The sequence below is a fragment of the Epinephelus moara genome, chromosome 1, assembly GCF_006386435.1.
Source record: "Epinephelus moara isolate mb chromosome 1, YSFRI_EMoa_1.0, whole genome shotgun sequence".
NCBI lineage: Eukaryota > Metazoa > Chordata > Actinopteri > Perciformes > Serranidae > Epinephelus > Epinephelus moara.
This window is the reverse complement of record NC_065506.1, coordinates 4985495-5000896: the sequence shown is the minus strand read 5'-3', so window position 1 is coordinate 5000896 and position 15402 is coordinate 4985495. Positions and strand designations below refer to the sequence as shown.

Sequence of the window (15402 nt, the reverse complement as noted above, 5' to 3'; positions counted from 1 at the left end):
ACGAGTAACCCTGCGTTCTCAGAGCGCAGTGTTCTGGTGGGATAATATGGCACTATGAGCCCTCTAAGATATGACGGAGCTTGACCATTTACAGCTTTATAAGTTAACAGTAGGATTTTAAATTCAATTCTGGATTTTACAGGGAGCCAGTGCAGCGAAGCTAAAACAGGAGAAATGTTTTAGCTTCTTGATAGAATCATAATATTCTATCATAATAATAATCTCTCTCTTTTTTTTTGCTGATAACACTTCTGAATGTTTACTTAAGTAACATTTGAATCCAGGACTTATACTAATAACAGATAATTTTTAGATTGTAGTATTTTTACTTTTACTTAAGTAAAAAAAATACTTCCTCCACTACTGATAATAACATCATAACCAGAATTTGACAGGATGCTGCTCACCTCCTTCCCCAGTTGAGAGTAAGGCTGGTTTATTGCTAGTGGGAGGTATGGGGAGACAGGGATGCTGAGGATAAAGCTGCGTCTGTATTTTGGCCTGGTACCAGGCAGGGACAGGTACAACTGATTAAATATGCATAATTTTCTAAAGTTTTGCTTGTAATGATTAAATTAAAGCTTAAAGAAGAGAAAAATGTAAACACTCAGAATTTTCTGTAAAGATATTATCTGTTACGGGAGCAAACATAATCTATTTCACTGTGAATTAAACAGGTTAATTTCCGCAGTGACTCACCAGTCTTTGTGAAGAATTGACATACTGTCGGCCTCTCTTCTCTCTCCTGTGTTTCTTTTGGTTTTTGCTACTCACATTTCTTTTTCTTTGGAAGCTGACACATGAGACTAAGCTCCACCAAAACTCAGTTAGCACATTCTGAATTAAATCTTCTGTTAATGATGACAACCTAATTTTCTTTTTAAAAAAAAGAAGAAAAAAAAAACCCATATATGTACATATATATATATATATATATATATATATATATATATATATTTGTTCTAGTATTTTTTTAGGGGCTCTGGTCAGTCATGATCCCTTACAATCGTCCTAACTTTTCTCCACCACATGGAGCCTCTGAACACCTGTCTGTGCTGAGCTCATCCACCATTAATCTCTTTCTCCCTTGCTCGACCACACACTGGCTATAGTTATTCAGACAAAACTGCTATGTGTCCTGAAGTTTATACAGCAACAAGTGGGCATGTATGTATTTTTATGGGTCTTTTTATTGATGACCATTGGTTAGAAGTCAGTGAACTTGCACTGTCAGTCGAAATGAATAGTGGTTCTACAGTCAATAATGTTGCTTTTATATTGCACCTATGAGCATCTTTCAAATGTGTAGCTTTATCCAATCATAAAACTAGATGTGTCTTGATGTGTGTTTTCCCTGTCTGCTAAAGCGGCAGAAGGCCTCATAATTTTACTCACCACTGCCAACAGTTTACCAGCATTTGACAGGTGGCGGGTGCTAATGTCAGACTCTGCCTGTTAGCCTACCTCCTAACAAAGAAGTTCAGCACTAACTAGAAATATGGAGGAGTAAAATGAACAATATTGTCCTCTGAGATGAAAGTGGAAGGAAGCCAAATATTATACTTGGTTAAATGTGTTTAACCTCCCATCACTTTCAGAGTGACATCACTTTTAATGCAGCACATCCAGAAAGGCTGCATTCCACAGCTTCACTCCTCCTCCTCTCCGGCTGATGTGTCTCTATTTGGGTCACAGCCGCCCACCAGCCTGAACTCATAACACTGAGAAAGGCAAAGGACCATTAATGAAACTGAGAGAAGCTTGAACAAACAGGTGAGTGTGTTAAAATTCCCCTCTGAGCTCTAATGACCATGTAATCTGGTTGGATTGATGCTAATTTATCTCTTGTAAAAAGTAAGACTAGGTTAGTTCTTCAAGAGGAAAATAATGTTTTATTTGTGATTTTTTTTCATCTGTCTTTAAACTCTGTTTAAAACTAGTATGAAACAGCACTTAGTTTTACCTTTATTTGTCTTGATCTATCATCAGTAATATATTGTATGATGGCATTTTTTAATAAACTTATCTGTCAGAATACTTTAATTAGTCTATAAACATTTTGTGATCAGCTCAAGACATACCAGATACAAAAACAAGAAAAGGTGCAGATAAAATCAAGCAAACAAAACAAGTTAAAAATAATAAAGAAACATTCCTCTCATAGGGAGTTTCAGTTAAGAAGTCATAGATAGAGGAAATCAAAGTTATGACAGTAATTTGGTCAAGTTGATCTGCATTGTAGAATACAAGCAATACATTAAAAACACAATACTTAAAAAGAATCTAGTATTGATAAAGTTATTCAAATAAAACTGAGTAGGTTGATGGTTTAGGAAAAATACACTTCTTAAGGCAACATGTGCCTTTTTTATCAGGCAAATGAGGAGCACTGTGACCAGCTTTAGTTCTTTAATGTTTTCAAACTTGTAAAATTCATGATTATTTATATAAAAAGTATATACTTTTTTGGTAGTGATAGTTTCCAAGGTTTCAGAATTTGTAGTTTTTATTGATTATTTTTGGATGATGGTGAGACTGGCAAGGATTTTGAATAGTGAAGGTTAGTAAACAGAGAGTGGAGGTATGTGTGGGTGGAGTCTGGGCGCTCCAGGAATGTCAGGGTGTTCTGCCACATTCCTGCCCTCAGCAAACCTGTTCTCTCCTGCAAACACAAGGAAACCACACAGATGCAAACACCTGTTTCCTTCTGCAAAATTTAAACTTGCCTGGTGTGTTACACTGGTCACTGAGGGGCCTTAGAATGTCTGATACAAATAAGTTCAGATTCTGAGCATGTTACTTTCAGAACTTGTAATGGATCTCTGCTATATTTCTATGTAGAAAATATGTTGCTAAGTGAAATACCTTGGAAACTTTGGATATTCAAACACATCAGCGACCCCTATCTCATTCTGATGACGTTCAGCTAAAATGTGACAGTCATAATTGTTTGATTTTTAGATGGTGAAATCTATTCATCAGTTCAGTCATTAATTCAATAAATAATTCACTTAACATAAGTATTCATTTTAAAAGATAGTCCAGCATTTTTGCTATGTCCTCCTTGTTCTTTTCACATCTGTTTCCTTGGTGCAATATTGTCTACAATGGACGTGTGTGTGTAACAATTATGGCTAATTCTGGACAATTTTGGCTGACATGGACTCACTGCGTCATCTCCAATATTTTTTAAGTGACAAAAATACTAGCAATGTCTGTAAAATCACAGGGTAGCACACAATAACATAAGTCCTGATTTTATGGCAGCTGGTAGCCTAAAAACCTGCTGTTTTTTTGTCCCATTTTATCTGACTCCATTAAGTACTCATTCAAAACTCTCTCCCATTAAGGGTAAAGTGTATCTTGAAAATATTTCGACTTTAAGTCATGCAGTTGATAAAATCAGCATACCACATGGCTTACCTTTCAAGTTCAGTGATTTTTTTTAATCTTTAATGTGCCAGTCCTAGTTATTTTAGACCAAGGAAAATATTTGTTTCATGTAAAGCGCATTTGTAATAACACTGGAGTAACAAGCTTTAATATTGACTGCGAATATTTAAAGAGCCCAAGATCGGACTCCATCCTTGAAGCTACAGCAAGGTGAGGTTAAACACACTGAGATATATTAAATACACCTTGTATTATTAAATTATTATCTTCACTGCATGAAATATAAATAAGTACATAAAATCATTTTAAATAAATCACAAAAAAATTTGATTGGGCCAATTATAAGTTGTTGAGGAGGAGACCGTTTTTGTCCAAGCAGTGGTTCAAAAGATTAAAGCCTGGAACAACCACAATAACACTCAGACCAACACTCCCTTCCAATATTTTCTAATTATACCAGTTCCAGCAGAGGTCTGGAACCAGACTTAATTTCAAAACAGCATTGATTATTTTATTATTAGTCATTTATTTTATTTCCTCTATCCACAGTAGCTCTATGAGGCTGAGTCGATCAATCTTTTGTAGTTCACAAGTTAAAAGAAGAAGGTCTGGCTGTCTAGAGCACAAAGAATTTAATAAGAATTCGGCATCTCACAAAGAAATTTGGGATTTTGCATCTTTTGCGTGTTTAACAAAATCTGAGTGTAAAGTATCTTTAGAGTCTGTGGATTGCAGGTAAAACAAAATGAACCTGCAAAGCTTCATTATCATTTTCTTATTCAGAATTGAAAAAAAAAAGCAAGATGCAAGATGCTGGGAAGGCAACTAATGAGCTACTTACAACTCACATAGTTAAGTCTGTGCATGGTGAGAAACTAAATTATGTTAGGCTAAGTAATTTTAACAGTCAGTTTCAGCTAACTGAAACTGAAAAACAAATGTACTTGGTTAATTATTAGACTTTGGTTCACTGAAACTGCACAGTGAGTTTTATCAGTGTATCTACCATGTGCTGTTTTTGTTTGAATAGTGCATGGTATCTATCTTTCTCCAGTTAATGAAATCAGAAATCAGTAACTCTTGCCATCAGATAAATGTAATGGACTCTCTACTGCAAAAGCATAATTCTTTCCATAATCAGTTACCTCCCACCTTTGTCTTCAAACATAAAAGAGGAATGGCTTGAGACTGTTTAAAGTCAGAACTGGTCTCTCGAGATCATGTCCCTGGGAGGAGAGGGAACACATGAATGAAATACATCTGCTCATGTGTCAGAAGGGTTCAAACAATCTGTTGTTTGTCATACAGTTTCATACTGGATGTTCACGTTTTTGTTGTTTTTTTCTGTAAAAAGTCTGTCTATGCGCCAAGGTAATTATAGTTAATTGTAAAACGAAAATAAAAAGCAAAGCTAGTTGTGAAAACTTTAGCAATTGACATATAAATATTAGACTTTAGAAAAAAACAAAACCAACTTTAATGATATTTTGTACTTATGAAGCTTACCAAAATAAAATCAAAATATACAGGAAATGTCTTTTAGTTGTTGTCTTTGTCAGGTTGGCTGAAATTGTCAAGAAAGCAGGCATGAGAATATTGTGTCTGTACACTGACACCATGAGAGAGTGATATCTTTTACTTGTCTTCACTTTCAGGCTGGCTCAACTTTCATACAAGGAAGGTTAGAGTATTACATGGGAACAGCAGGGTGTTCTCATGGCAGAAACATGTAAACTGTAATGTAAGATTCCATTTTATTTGCTACAGTCAATAATCTCAGACAACTATAATATAACCCTCAACAAAACTTTTCCTTGTCTCTATCAACAACCATAGGTGATTTTACTATTTGGTTATAAAAATGTGTTTTCTGGGGGAATTTTATATATATATGTTTCCTCTCTGCAATGTTTACTGCCAACAACATGTTTTATTTGGTTGTTCAGCCAGTAGCTGCAGAGGGTACACTTTCTCATGTACCCTCTTTTATCTTTTGATTGAGTATTAAGGTCACTGTGAGGGTCAAATAGTCAGAGATTTCAGGGCAGTTAAATTGTTTTGAAAAAGTTGTAAAGTCATAGAAATAAAGTCAAAATGTTACCCAAAAAAATTTAACATTTAAAGAGCAAAGTCACTGTTTCTCCCTCAAGCGAACTACAGCCTCTCCTCCTGGGCTCAACTTCACCAAGGATAGCCTACCACTAAAAATACTATTTTCTGAAAGGTATTGGGTGGTATCCATTCATCCAGATAGGTTTTTTGGTCCAGGTTTTGTAGATTTGAAGGTGAGCAGAGTTTTAATGGTAGCACTCACAGCATTTAAATAATGCATTTAAAATTCAACATGAATTTCCAGAATCAGTGCCCAATACAAAGGAGGTAAATAAATAACCGACAGAGTTAAGTGTAGGAATATTTTCAACTATAGAAACAGTCACTATGAAAACAAAGTGTGTAGGAATTTCCACCTCTGCTGGAGGAGGCAAACATCTCAGAGACGGATCATTTTGCGTGACAAAGGCTCACACCTCTTCCGAACATACAGCAAGCAAACAAACTCAGGTGGATGGTGGGCGGAAACAACATATAGATTTACTATAAGCGACAACATTTAGGGAGCTTACTGAGCCAATAACTTGCTGTTGCTCTAAAATAGGTTGGAGGTGGAACAAGCGCCCAGAACTTTGCAAGCATTTCTTCAAACAAGACAACACAAAACTTGCTAACGCTGCCTTAGTTTAGTTTTTGACAAGTTTGTCTACACATTTAGATTGGAAAACAAGACAGACAAAATTGGCTACAAAAAAACTACTCACATTACCACTTATTAGCTTAGGTAAGCACTAAGCTAATAAGTGGTAAGATACGAACACTAAGGTAAAAACTTACCAAGTCCTCTTTTAAAATTTGACCAAAATACAGCATTTAGCAACAAGGACAGAACAGGAACTCAAACCTACTCCTATTATTATTTTTAAAAAAACAACAACAACAAAAAAACAGGTGGAAAGTACAGCTTACTGATGTGTCCGTGTGTCTCCTTGCAGGTCACTGGTGGTGCTGAGAGGTGAATGATGGAGCTGAAGGTGTGGGTGGAAGGTGTGGTCAGAGTGGTGTGTGGCCTATCACTGAACACTTCCTGTCAGGATGTCGTCATAGCTCTGGCACAAGCAATTGGTAAGTCTCTCAATTTCCATTCAACGTAGGGTCATTCATATGTCCTAATAAATACCCTTTTTAGTTATATATGCTTTGTTTTCCTGTAAATCTTTTATCACTGTTATTACTTTAACTGTTTTGGATGCAGGCATATTTTGCTCTCACAATTTACAACACAAAATGAAGTATTAATGCTGCCCAGATGAGGAACACTGACAATTTGGACACTACATTGTCTTTTCTATAACATATCTAAATGACCAAATGACCCAATAGACCCACAATGTTCAAATTGTAATACATTACATATTACCAGTTACCTCCACTTGAAAGTAATTCATTACTTTACAATATTACTCTGTGTAGAATAATTAGGTACTTATTACACTACTTTTGCATTACTTTGACCAAAGTGACCTCAGAGGAACTAATGTTGATTTTAAATGGATGAGGGTCATGTTGTTTCACAGCAGGTAATCAAAGCACAGAAACTCCAGTTTATTACAGTTCATTTCAAGTCCAGTGCTGCATAGGTCTGACCCATTCATGCATTCACATACAGTGGTTACCACTTTGTATTAAAGTCCCCTGCTTATATTAATAATAGTGTGATGATATAGAACAATTAAATAGCCTAGACCTTTTAACATAAACGAATAGCCTTGGACACAGGGAGGGTCAGGCAGAGGATCAAAGTCTGATAATTATGAGATGTGGATAAACATTTGTGGACCTATGATATAAAACAAAATAAACACATGTTGAGAATAGCAAAACAAACAGAATGGTGTGCGAGTCAGTCACTCTGACGTGTGCAAATAACACACCAGAAATGGAAGATCCACTTGCCGGTTCCCAGTAGTGTTGTGTGGATCTGTGTGGATGAATAAAAAATGAAAACAATTAACAGTTTATTTTTGATGGTAATGCCTTACGTTACATTATTAGGATTAATTACAAATCCTGTTGGTAATGTGTTATATTACTTTGATTCTACTAAAATATAATATATTACTGGAATGCATTACTTTTGCAACATGTAACCTTGGTTCGTCAAAATCCAGCACTTGGTCTCCTGGCATCAGATACTGACGAAAAATGCCATCCTTTTATATCGGCATAATACGCGGCCGCTCACTGATATGTTCAACCGCACCAGGCGGTGTCAGGGTGAAACGCAGCAGGATAACGACGAAAGTTAAGGCGGCAAAAGTCTGAGTAGGGTGGATGGATCCAACAACCACCAACTTTCACCCGGGAGGCCGGTGTTCGCTTCCCGTAAGATTGTAAAGCCATACCCTGTACTTTCTTCCTAAATCCAACCACGTGCACATGTTGCAAACCATGTGCGTTTGTTGTTGAAGGAAAACAAAAACTTCAATTTGCATAGTTGTACCAACGTAGTGCATTTTTATTTTGAAAGAGACTGTATGCAAACGGTACATTTCCTGTGAAAACAGTAGTGTATTTGAAAACAGACAATGTATGTAACAGGCTGTTGTCACGGCATCCCAGAACATTAACAACCAACGCACCAAGTGTACCTTGCACATTGTATCTCGACGCGGAAAGTCCATGACCAAATGTCAATATGTGACGAGGTCGGAATGAGAATGTGTTGGTTACCCAAAGCACTGTAGACCAATTAAGATTTTTTGGCCTTTTGCTAGTTACTTTGCAACACAACAGTACACAAATATAAAGTGTTCCTGCAGCAACTTTCAACATGATCCCACTGGCATTGCTATAAACTGTATTTTTGCTTTTTTTTCTACAGCAACATATGTGTGATTTTTAAATAAAATCTGATCTGCCACATTTATTTTGAGTTCTGATCGAACCTGCTCATTGTTAAACAATTCATTCCTCATCCAACACTCTCTTTAAAACAAAAGTACACTAACTTACATAAGCAAGACAACTTCAAAATGAGGCCCCTGAACGCTGCATTCAGCTGTTTAATGACACAGTTTAAACACTGCTAAATATTAATCCTTTCATGTATCTGTTTTTTTCACAGGTCAGACAGGTCGTTACATTCTTATCTTTAAGTTCAGAGGAACGGAGAGGCAGCTAGTTGCTGATGACTGTCCTCTTCAGCTTCTGGCTCAGCTGGGACAGCTGGCTGCAGAGGTCCAGTTCATTCTGCGGAGGACCGGTCCCAGCCTCAGTGACGGTCAAGACACACCCAAAATAGGTAAACGTTTTCCCCCTCCATCAGAACCAGAGCCCTTTAAACGCAGTGAGCCACACAAGGCTCTCACATTTAGTCTGGGTCCCTCAACACATCCTAAGAGGACTAAACCAAACAGGGCCTGGTCTCCATCCCCCCAAGCCTCCCCAGAACTCCGAGCCTCCCCTGTCTCTTTCCTGGACCCCATCAACCCTGTAAAGACAATTCCCTCTTCCTCCCCCAAAGAGGAGGTGTTTAGGCAGATTCTGCAGCAACAGAGGAGGCTACAAGATCTGGAGATTCAGCTTCAAGCTCTGGAGAGAGAGACAGAGGTGTGGGAGCTGGAAAGGTCATCTGCTACAGTGCCTAGTCTGACTCGAATACCCAAAGAGGAACTGGAGGAACTGGAACAGCGACTGAGGCAGAATGAGGCAGATCTGATGCACAGAGAGCAGTGGGAAGAACAGTTACAGGCAGAGATGGACAGAGAACGAGGTACGTGTTCAAATCTGTTTACATTTTCTACATTTCCTCTGACATTCCTAAAACTTGAAATGTTAACCCTATTATCAACAGATATGCACAAACGTCTACACCAGATACACTCATCAATGGAGGATCACAGGTATCAGATCAAGGAGCTCCAGGCCCGTTCTGCACATCTAGAGCAGGACGTACAGCTCATAGCCCACAGACAAAACTCTCAGACGGGCAATCTGAAGCCAGAGAAAACCCTGAGGCCTCTGAAGGAGGAGCTCCTCTACCGCCTGCAGCAGGGAGAAGAACTGGAAGCAACACTGACAGAAACACAGAGGGAACTACAAACAGCAGAGGAAAGGCTTCAGGTATAACTCCATGATCATCTAATAACTTTTCTAAGGGCTCACACACCAGAATTTAAAACAGCCATTCCAGACTAAAGTTTATCTGTTTCAGTACAAATGCCACAAATGGTGGATTCACCTCATGGAGGCGAAGTGAGTGTGCACACTGCTGTCATGTAGAGTTCGACTTTGGTAAAATATGACATCCAAATTTGTTCCATATAATGGCAAACTGTCTAGATGGTGCTGACATTTGAGGGGACAAGAGAACACTGCAGCTCTCATATTATTGAGCTTTATCACATGACCACCTCCCACATTTTTATTAGCATTGTCTAACGCATATTAGTTATATACAGGGTTCCCACACATTCCCATGGCTAAAATTTCAAAACTTCCCCATGACTTTTCAAGGACCCATAAAAAAACTTGTGACACCATTCACAACACATAAAAAGAACAGAACTGTATCATTTACTTTGCTCCAAATGTTGTATGAAAACTAATCAACCTTTTCCAATCTTTAATATTTGGTTATGTTCATATTCACTTCAAATACTTCAAACTACAGGCACAGTCTTACAAATGCTTACTGTAAATCAGTCTGGCACTAAATTTTAAGCATGAGGGGAAAAAAAACTAAACTGATGATACTATCACTGTATTCTTAATGCATTTGATTCTAAACTCATTTCTGGATGCAAGTGTGAAAAACAATGCAGCAGCATAAAAATATAGGCATAAGCCTTGGAAGTGGACATGGCAGGTTATCTGCAGAATATTACCGTGACAATTAATTTCATTACGCACAAAGAAATTCCACGATTTTCCCGAACATTCCAGTGATTTTTACTAACTCCATGACTTCACCGGGCCTAGAAAATGAGTTTGTGAAATTCCACATGTCCATATTTTTCCAGGTTTTCCATGACTGTGGGAACCCTGTATATAATAATGTAATTTCTAAATTGTTAAATTATTGTTTACTGTGAAATGAACTAACTATCAATGTCAATTAAAGTCACATTGCATCTCTGTGTGACTTTCACTTTCCATGTCACCTTTAAGTACAAGTCTGGCAATATTCTATGTTAATGTTATTATCAACAAATCCAATAAAAAGACCAACAATATCTTACTCTGTTTCTTCATACTGTCTGACCTTTCCAGCCTGCCTATGGAGCTGAGCTCCAAGCCCTTTGGTCCCTACTGAAGATGTAAATCTTTAAAAAAAAAATAGGTCACAAATATGCATTTTCATTCTCTAAATAACAAGGCTCAGTGATTTCCTAAAATATCTGCTCAGTGTAATTGTTATCAAACAAACAGGAGGAAAAAGTGAATTTGTTGGGGACAGTTTTCAGAAGCAGATTATTCCACATTTGGTGCTCTGAGTGTTTGTGGCAGCAAGATGGTGAATGTGGGATTGAGTCAAAATAAACTACAGTGTGTGTGTTCATAGTAATGAAAGAACTGTGTCACCTAGTAACAATTTGTGGCTCACTGATCTTTTTTAACAGTTTTTTTTTACAACTGTGAAGCTCTGTGGCACAGAGGGAGAAGACATATACGGTTTTGATACATTCTTATTAGGATTAATTTATTGTTGGCTTCGGATCTTTCATTTGATTTGTTGACCATAAAAAATAAGGAATATTGCTGACTCTTGGTTTCCAATACTGAGGACACGACTAGAGTATGGGAGGGTTAATATGTTTGCATTTCTTTCGACTTTAAGTTATTGCTGTTTGTAATATAATGTGCCCTTCATCCTCCAGAGAAGGTGGGAGATGATTGAGGAGCTGAATAAGGAGCTGAGACAGTGCAAGCTGCAGCAGTTTATCCAGCAGACCGGCAGTTCACATGCAGACCAGACAAACTCTCTGCCTGTCCCTACGGTTTACCTAAGCAACGCTGGTATCATGGAGGTATAATGTACGTCATCAGATTGTTTAAAGTGATTATTACCAGCTGTAGAAGAAGTTTACAGGTCCTTTACTTTAGTAAAAGTAGTACATTTATGGTAATACTCTGTTTCAAGTACACATGTACACAGTTATCAAAAGAAAAAGTACTGAAAATAAAAGAGAGTCCAGTTTAGTTTCACTGTAAGGTAAAAAAAAACTTGAACGTCCAGTTTTGGGGATTTTCATCCTTTCAGATTAGATGAAGAAGTATTGTGAAAGAAAGAAAGAAAGAAAGAAAGAAAGAAAGAAAGAAAGAAAGAACGAATAAATAAATGAATACTCAGCAGAAACAGCAATGAATAATTAAAACTAACATGGATGTCTGACACTGATATTTTCTTCTGCAGCAGGACATCATAAAGTGAAAGAAGAAGAAGAAGAAGAAGAGGAAGAAGTAAAAGATATTCTCCGAAACCTCTACGGCCGTCCAAACTGTGTGTGTGTGTGTGTGTGTGTGTGTGTGTGTGTGTGTGTGAGAGAGAGAGAGAGAGAGAGAGAGAGAGAGAGAGAGAGAAGCCAATCACTGCCAGTTTCTTTGTGAAAATTAAAAACAAGATAAAATTAATGTCAGTGCTACTGATAAAAATGAAGGTTGTTTTTTTCCGTGTTAATATTTCACATTTGAACTTGTTACATCAAGTCTGTATTGTCACGCATTGCTCTCTGTTTTTGCTTCAGTGAATGTTGACCATAGACTGTAAAAAATAATGAACATAGCTGTGACCTTACCAATTGGTTTGTGGACTGTGGAGGCCTGGAGTTTAGCATTCTGGCTGTCACCATCTTGGGTTTTTGAAGTCAGAAGTGACCATATATATTTGTGCAAGAGGGTTGAGCTGTGGAGGAGCGAGGGGTGGATCTAACTCACAGACTGTGGTGACGATCTGCAGACAGCCTGTCACTCAGGCAACCCTGCCCTTAAATATGCATAATTGTATCTCAATAAAATGTAACCAGTTGGGATCTATGCTGTGTATTTTTGTAGTTGGCCATTTTAACATGAGGGTCTGTGGGGACTGACTAACTTCTGCACCCTCAAGTGACCATTCAAGGAACTGCAGTTTTGGGCACTAACACAAGCTTGAAGGTGAAATGGTATTTAGAGGGATTAATGCTGTCTAGCAGTAAATTGCAGATTGCAACCAACTAAAACTTCTCCCGGCTAGAATTCCTTCAGTGTTCATTGTTCAGGAGGTTTTTATAGGGAGCCAAATTATCCATGGATGTCTCTTCCTTTTCAAAACAAACAGACCAGTGATTGAAACTGGTAAAAACATTGAATGAAACAGTTTTTATGTTACAGATTTAGTACATCTGTTCAGCATCTTGGAGAGGGGAAGATCACCCATGCTCTTGTGTGCGCACCCCTTTTCTCTCATAAGTAAATGTGTGCTCACCTTTTTTTGATTTAGACATTAAGGAGTTTGGCACGTTGCTGCAAGCAGCTAGTTCACACATGTTAATGTTTGCTTACCTTTGTTTCTCCAATAATGTAAGATCCAGACATTCAGGAAGTTTTCTTTTTTTTTTCATTTTTTATTAGTAGTTTTTTCACATTATGGGCATCAACACAAGCTTTTTTTATTGTTATTATTTCCTCTAAACAAACTACTTCAATTCATCTTGGAGCAAATTCATACTGTACCAAGTTACAACTAATCCGGTATGGAGTTCAAATTTGAGTTTATTATGTCCTATAGTCCCTCTAACCCTAGATCTAGGTGCCATAAAGTTGCGGAAGCTTGTTCCATCCCTATTTACTCTAAAATTCTTCTAACCAACTGTTTAAGCTAAAACAGTTTGGAGTTTTACTCGTCCAATTCAAAACAATCTTCCGTTTAGCAGCAAGACAACCCATTGTTACACATCTCATTCTCATCACAGATAACCTTTCTATTTTGTCTCCTAGTATACAGAATAAGACATTTAGGAACAACAACCTGAAAGATCTCTATGAGGGCATCTGTTAAACATTCTTTAAACTGAGTGAATGTCAGTTTAAAGAATGTTTGCATACAAACAGTGTGTCAGGGTACCTCATTGACTGCAGACATGCCAACGTTTGACTGAAATCTCATCCATTTTATAAGATTTTACTCGGGTACTATACGCCCTGTGTAAAATGTTCATCTGAATGATTCTATATTGGACATATTTTGATATTGCTAATGTATTCCAAATTGTTTGCCACTTGGCTGTAGAAACAGGGCCCTGTATGTCTTTCTCTCAGCAAATCTGTGTAGGTGAGTTACTCAGAGCTGTGCCGAGGCTCACTAGTTTACAAATACTGGAGACCAGTCCTTATTTAGCATCAGTGTCCAGTAGCATGTTGTCTATAATAATAATAATAATAATAATAATAATACCTTTTATTTCTGGGCGCCTTTCATGACACTCAAGGTCACCTTACAAAGTAAAATACAAAGTAAAATACAATAAAATACAAAGTAGCCTAAAAGATAATTCAACATTTAACAACAAACAAACAAACAAATATCAGTTTAAAAAGCAAACAAAACAAACATAAGCAAAACATCTGTTCAGGCTTACCCACTCAAAGAAAGTAGGAAAGCCTGAACAGGTGAGTTTTCAGCCTGGATTTAAAGTGTGGGAGTGAATCAATATTTCGGAAGTCAGGGGGGAGTGAATTCCAGAGTTGGGGAGCAGAGCGGCTGAATGCTCTGGCCCCCATGGTAGAGAGATGAACAGAGGAGACATAAGCTATGTTTCCATCCAAAAGTGATTCGAATCATTGGGAAATGCGCATTAAAAGAAATACGAATCCTGTGTGTTTCCATTAAATGTACGGACTTTGGTGAAAACTACGAACTCGCGCGAGTTTTCCGCAGAACCGGAAACAAAACAAGTCTCGCATTCTTCTTCTTCTACGTTTTCTGGTGTGTGGATATCACCATGGAGAGAGGTGCGCTATTACAGACTTAATTCGAACATAACTGTTTCCATCCCCCGCTGTGCGAATCAACATTTTTTCGAATCAACCAAAACCCGGCTAAAGCGAGCATATTTTAGTTTGTGCGAATCAGGGGATTTTAATTCGAATTTTGGCATTTCCATCATAATTTTACGATGCGATACTTCTAGATGCGCATCTAAACAGGCTGATGGAAACATGGCTAGTGAGGTGAATAGAAGAAGAGGATCGAGGGTGCGAGCAGGTATGGTGATAGGAAGGAGGGCAGAGAGGTACTGAGGGGCGAGATTGTGGATGGCCTTGTAGTTTAGAAGTATAATCTTATAGTGGATGCGGTAGGTGATGGGGAGCCAATGGAGCTGCTGTAAGATGAAAATATTTTATTTCTTATTTTTCTTTCTGATTAAATAGCATGGCTGTTCCCTGATTATATCTCAGTTAATGTTGAAATTCTGCCACCTGGTGTTGACTAATGGTATGTCTCCTGCTAGAAAAAGAGGATTATGCCAGAGAGGACAAGATGGGAGAGACAGTCCTGTAATTTTAGGCATTTTATGGACTAACTTAGCAATTCTGCAAGAGACGTTAATAACTGAATTAGAAGCTATATCTATTATTTGCAAGATTGTTAGCTTCAAAAAGGAAAAAAGTGGACGGAAATTGAAAATCCCCAGCTAGCTAATCACCGTCCCCATCCCAAACAAAGTTAGCCCACTTATAAGCTTATAAGCTAATGTTAGCTACTTAAATGCTATTAACCTACAAGAACAACAACTGTACATTTCAGCTTAAGATTTCTAGTTTCACTCATTTAAGTGGTTACTTGATGTGATTTTTGCAGCTAGAAATCTTTAGTTGAAACATATGGATATCGTGTTCGCTTATGGCAATCATTCCAGTAACTAACGTTAGCTTACAAATAGCCTCTACTGTGGTTAGCTAGCTAGCTATAGC

The 15402-nt window shown here is 37.6% G+C and overlaps 1 protein-coding gene across 4 annotated transcripts; it reads left to right on the top strand.

Annotated features, from left to right (window-relative positions):
* The first annotated feature begins 1702 nt into the window (after positions 1-1702).
* Positions 1703-12483, top strand: LOC126395937 (ras association domain-containing protein 7-like). 4 transcript variants are annotated; one of them, XM_050053742.1, is made up of 6 exons: positions 1703-1773; positions 6441-6570; positions 8573-9220; positions 9302-9570; positions 11328-11477; positions 11864-12483. In XM_050053742.1, exons 2-6 carry the CDS (start codon positions 6465-6467, stop codon positions 11879-11881), a joined length of 1191 nt encoding a protein of 396 aa, XP_049909699.1. In that variant the 5' UTR covers positions 1703-1773; positions 6441-6464; the 3' UTR covers positions 11882-12483. The 4 variants fall into 4 exon arrangements, with proteins under 4 accessions (XP_049909699.1, XP_049909712.1, XP_049909706.1 ...); XM_050053755.1 differs by having other exon boundaries at positions 11328-11484; positions 11867-12483; XM_050053749.1 differs by having other exon boundaries at positions 11328-11484.
* The last annotated feature ends 2919 nt before the right edge of the window (positions 12484-15402 follow it).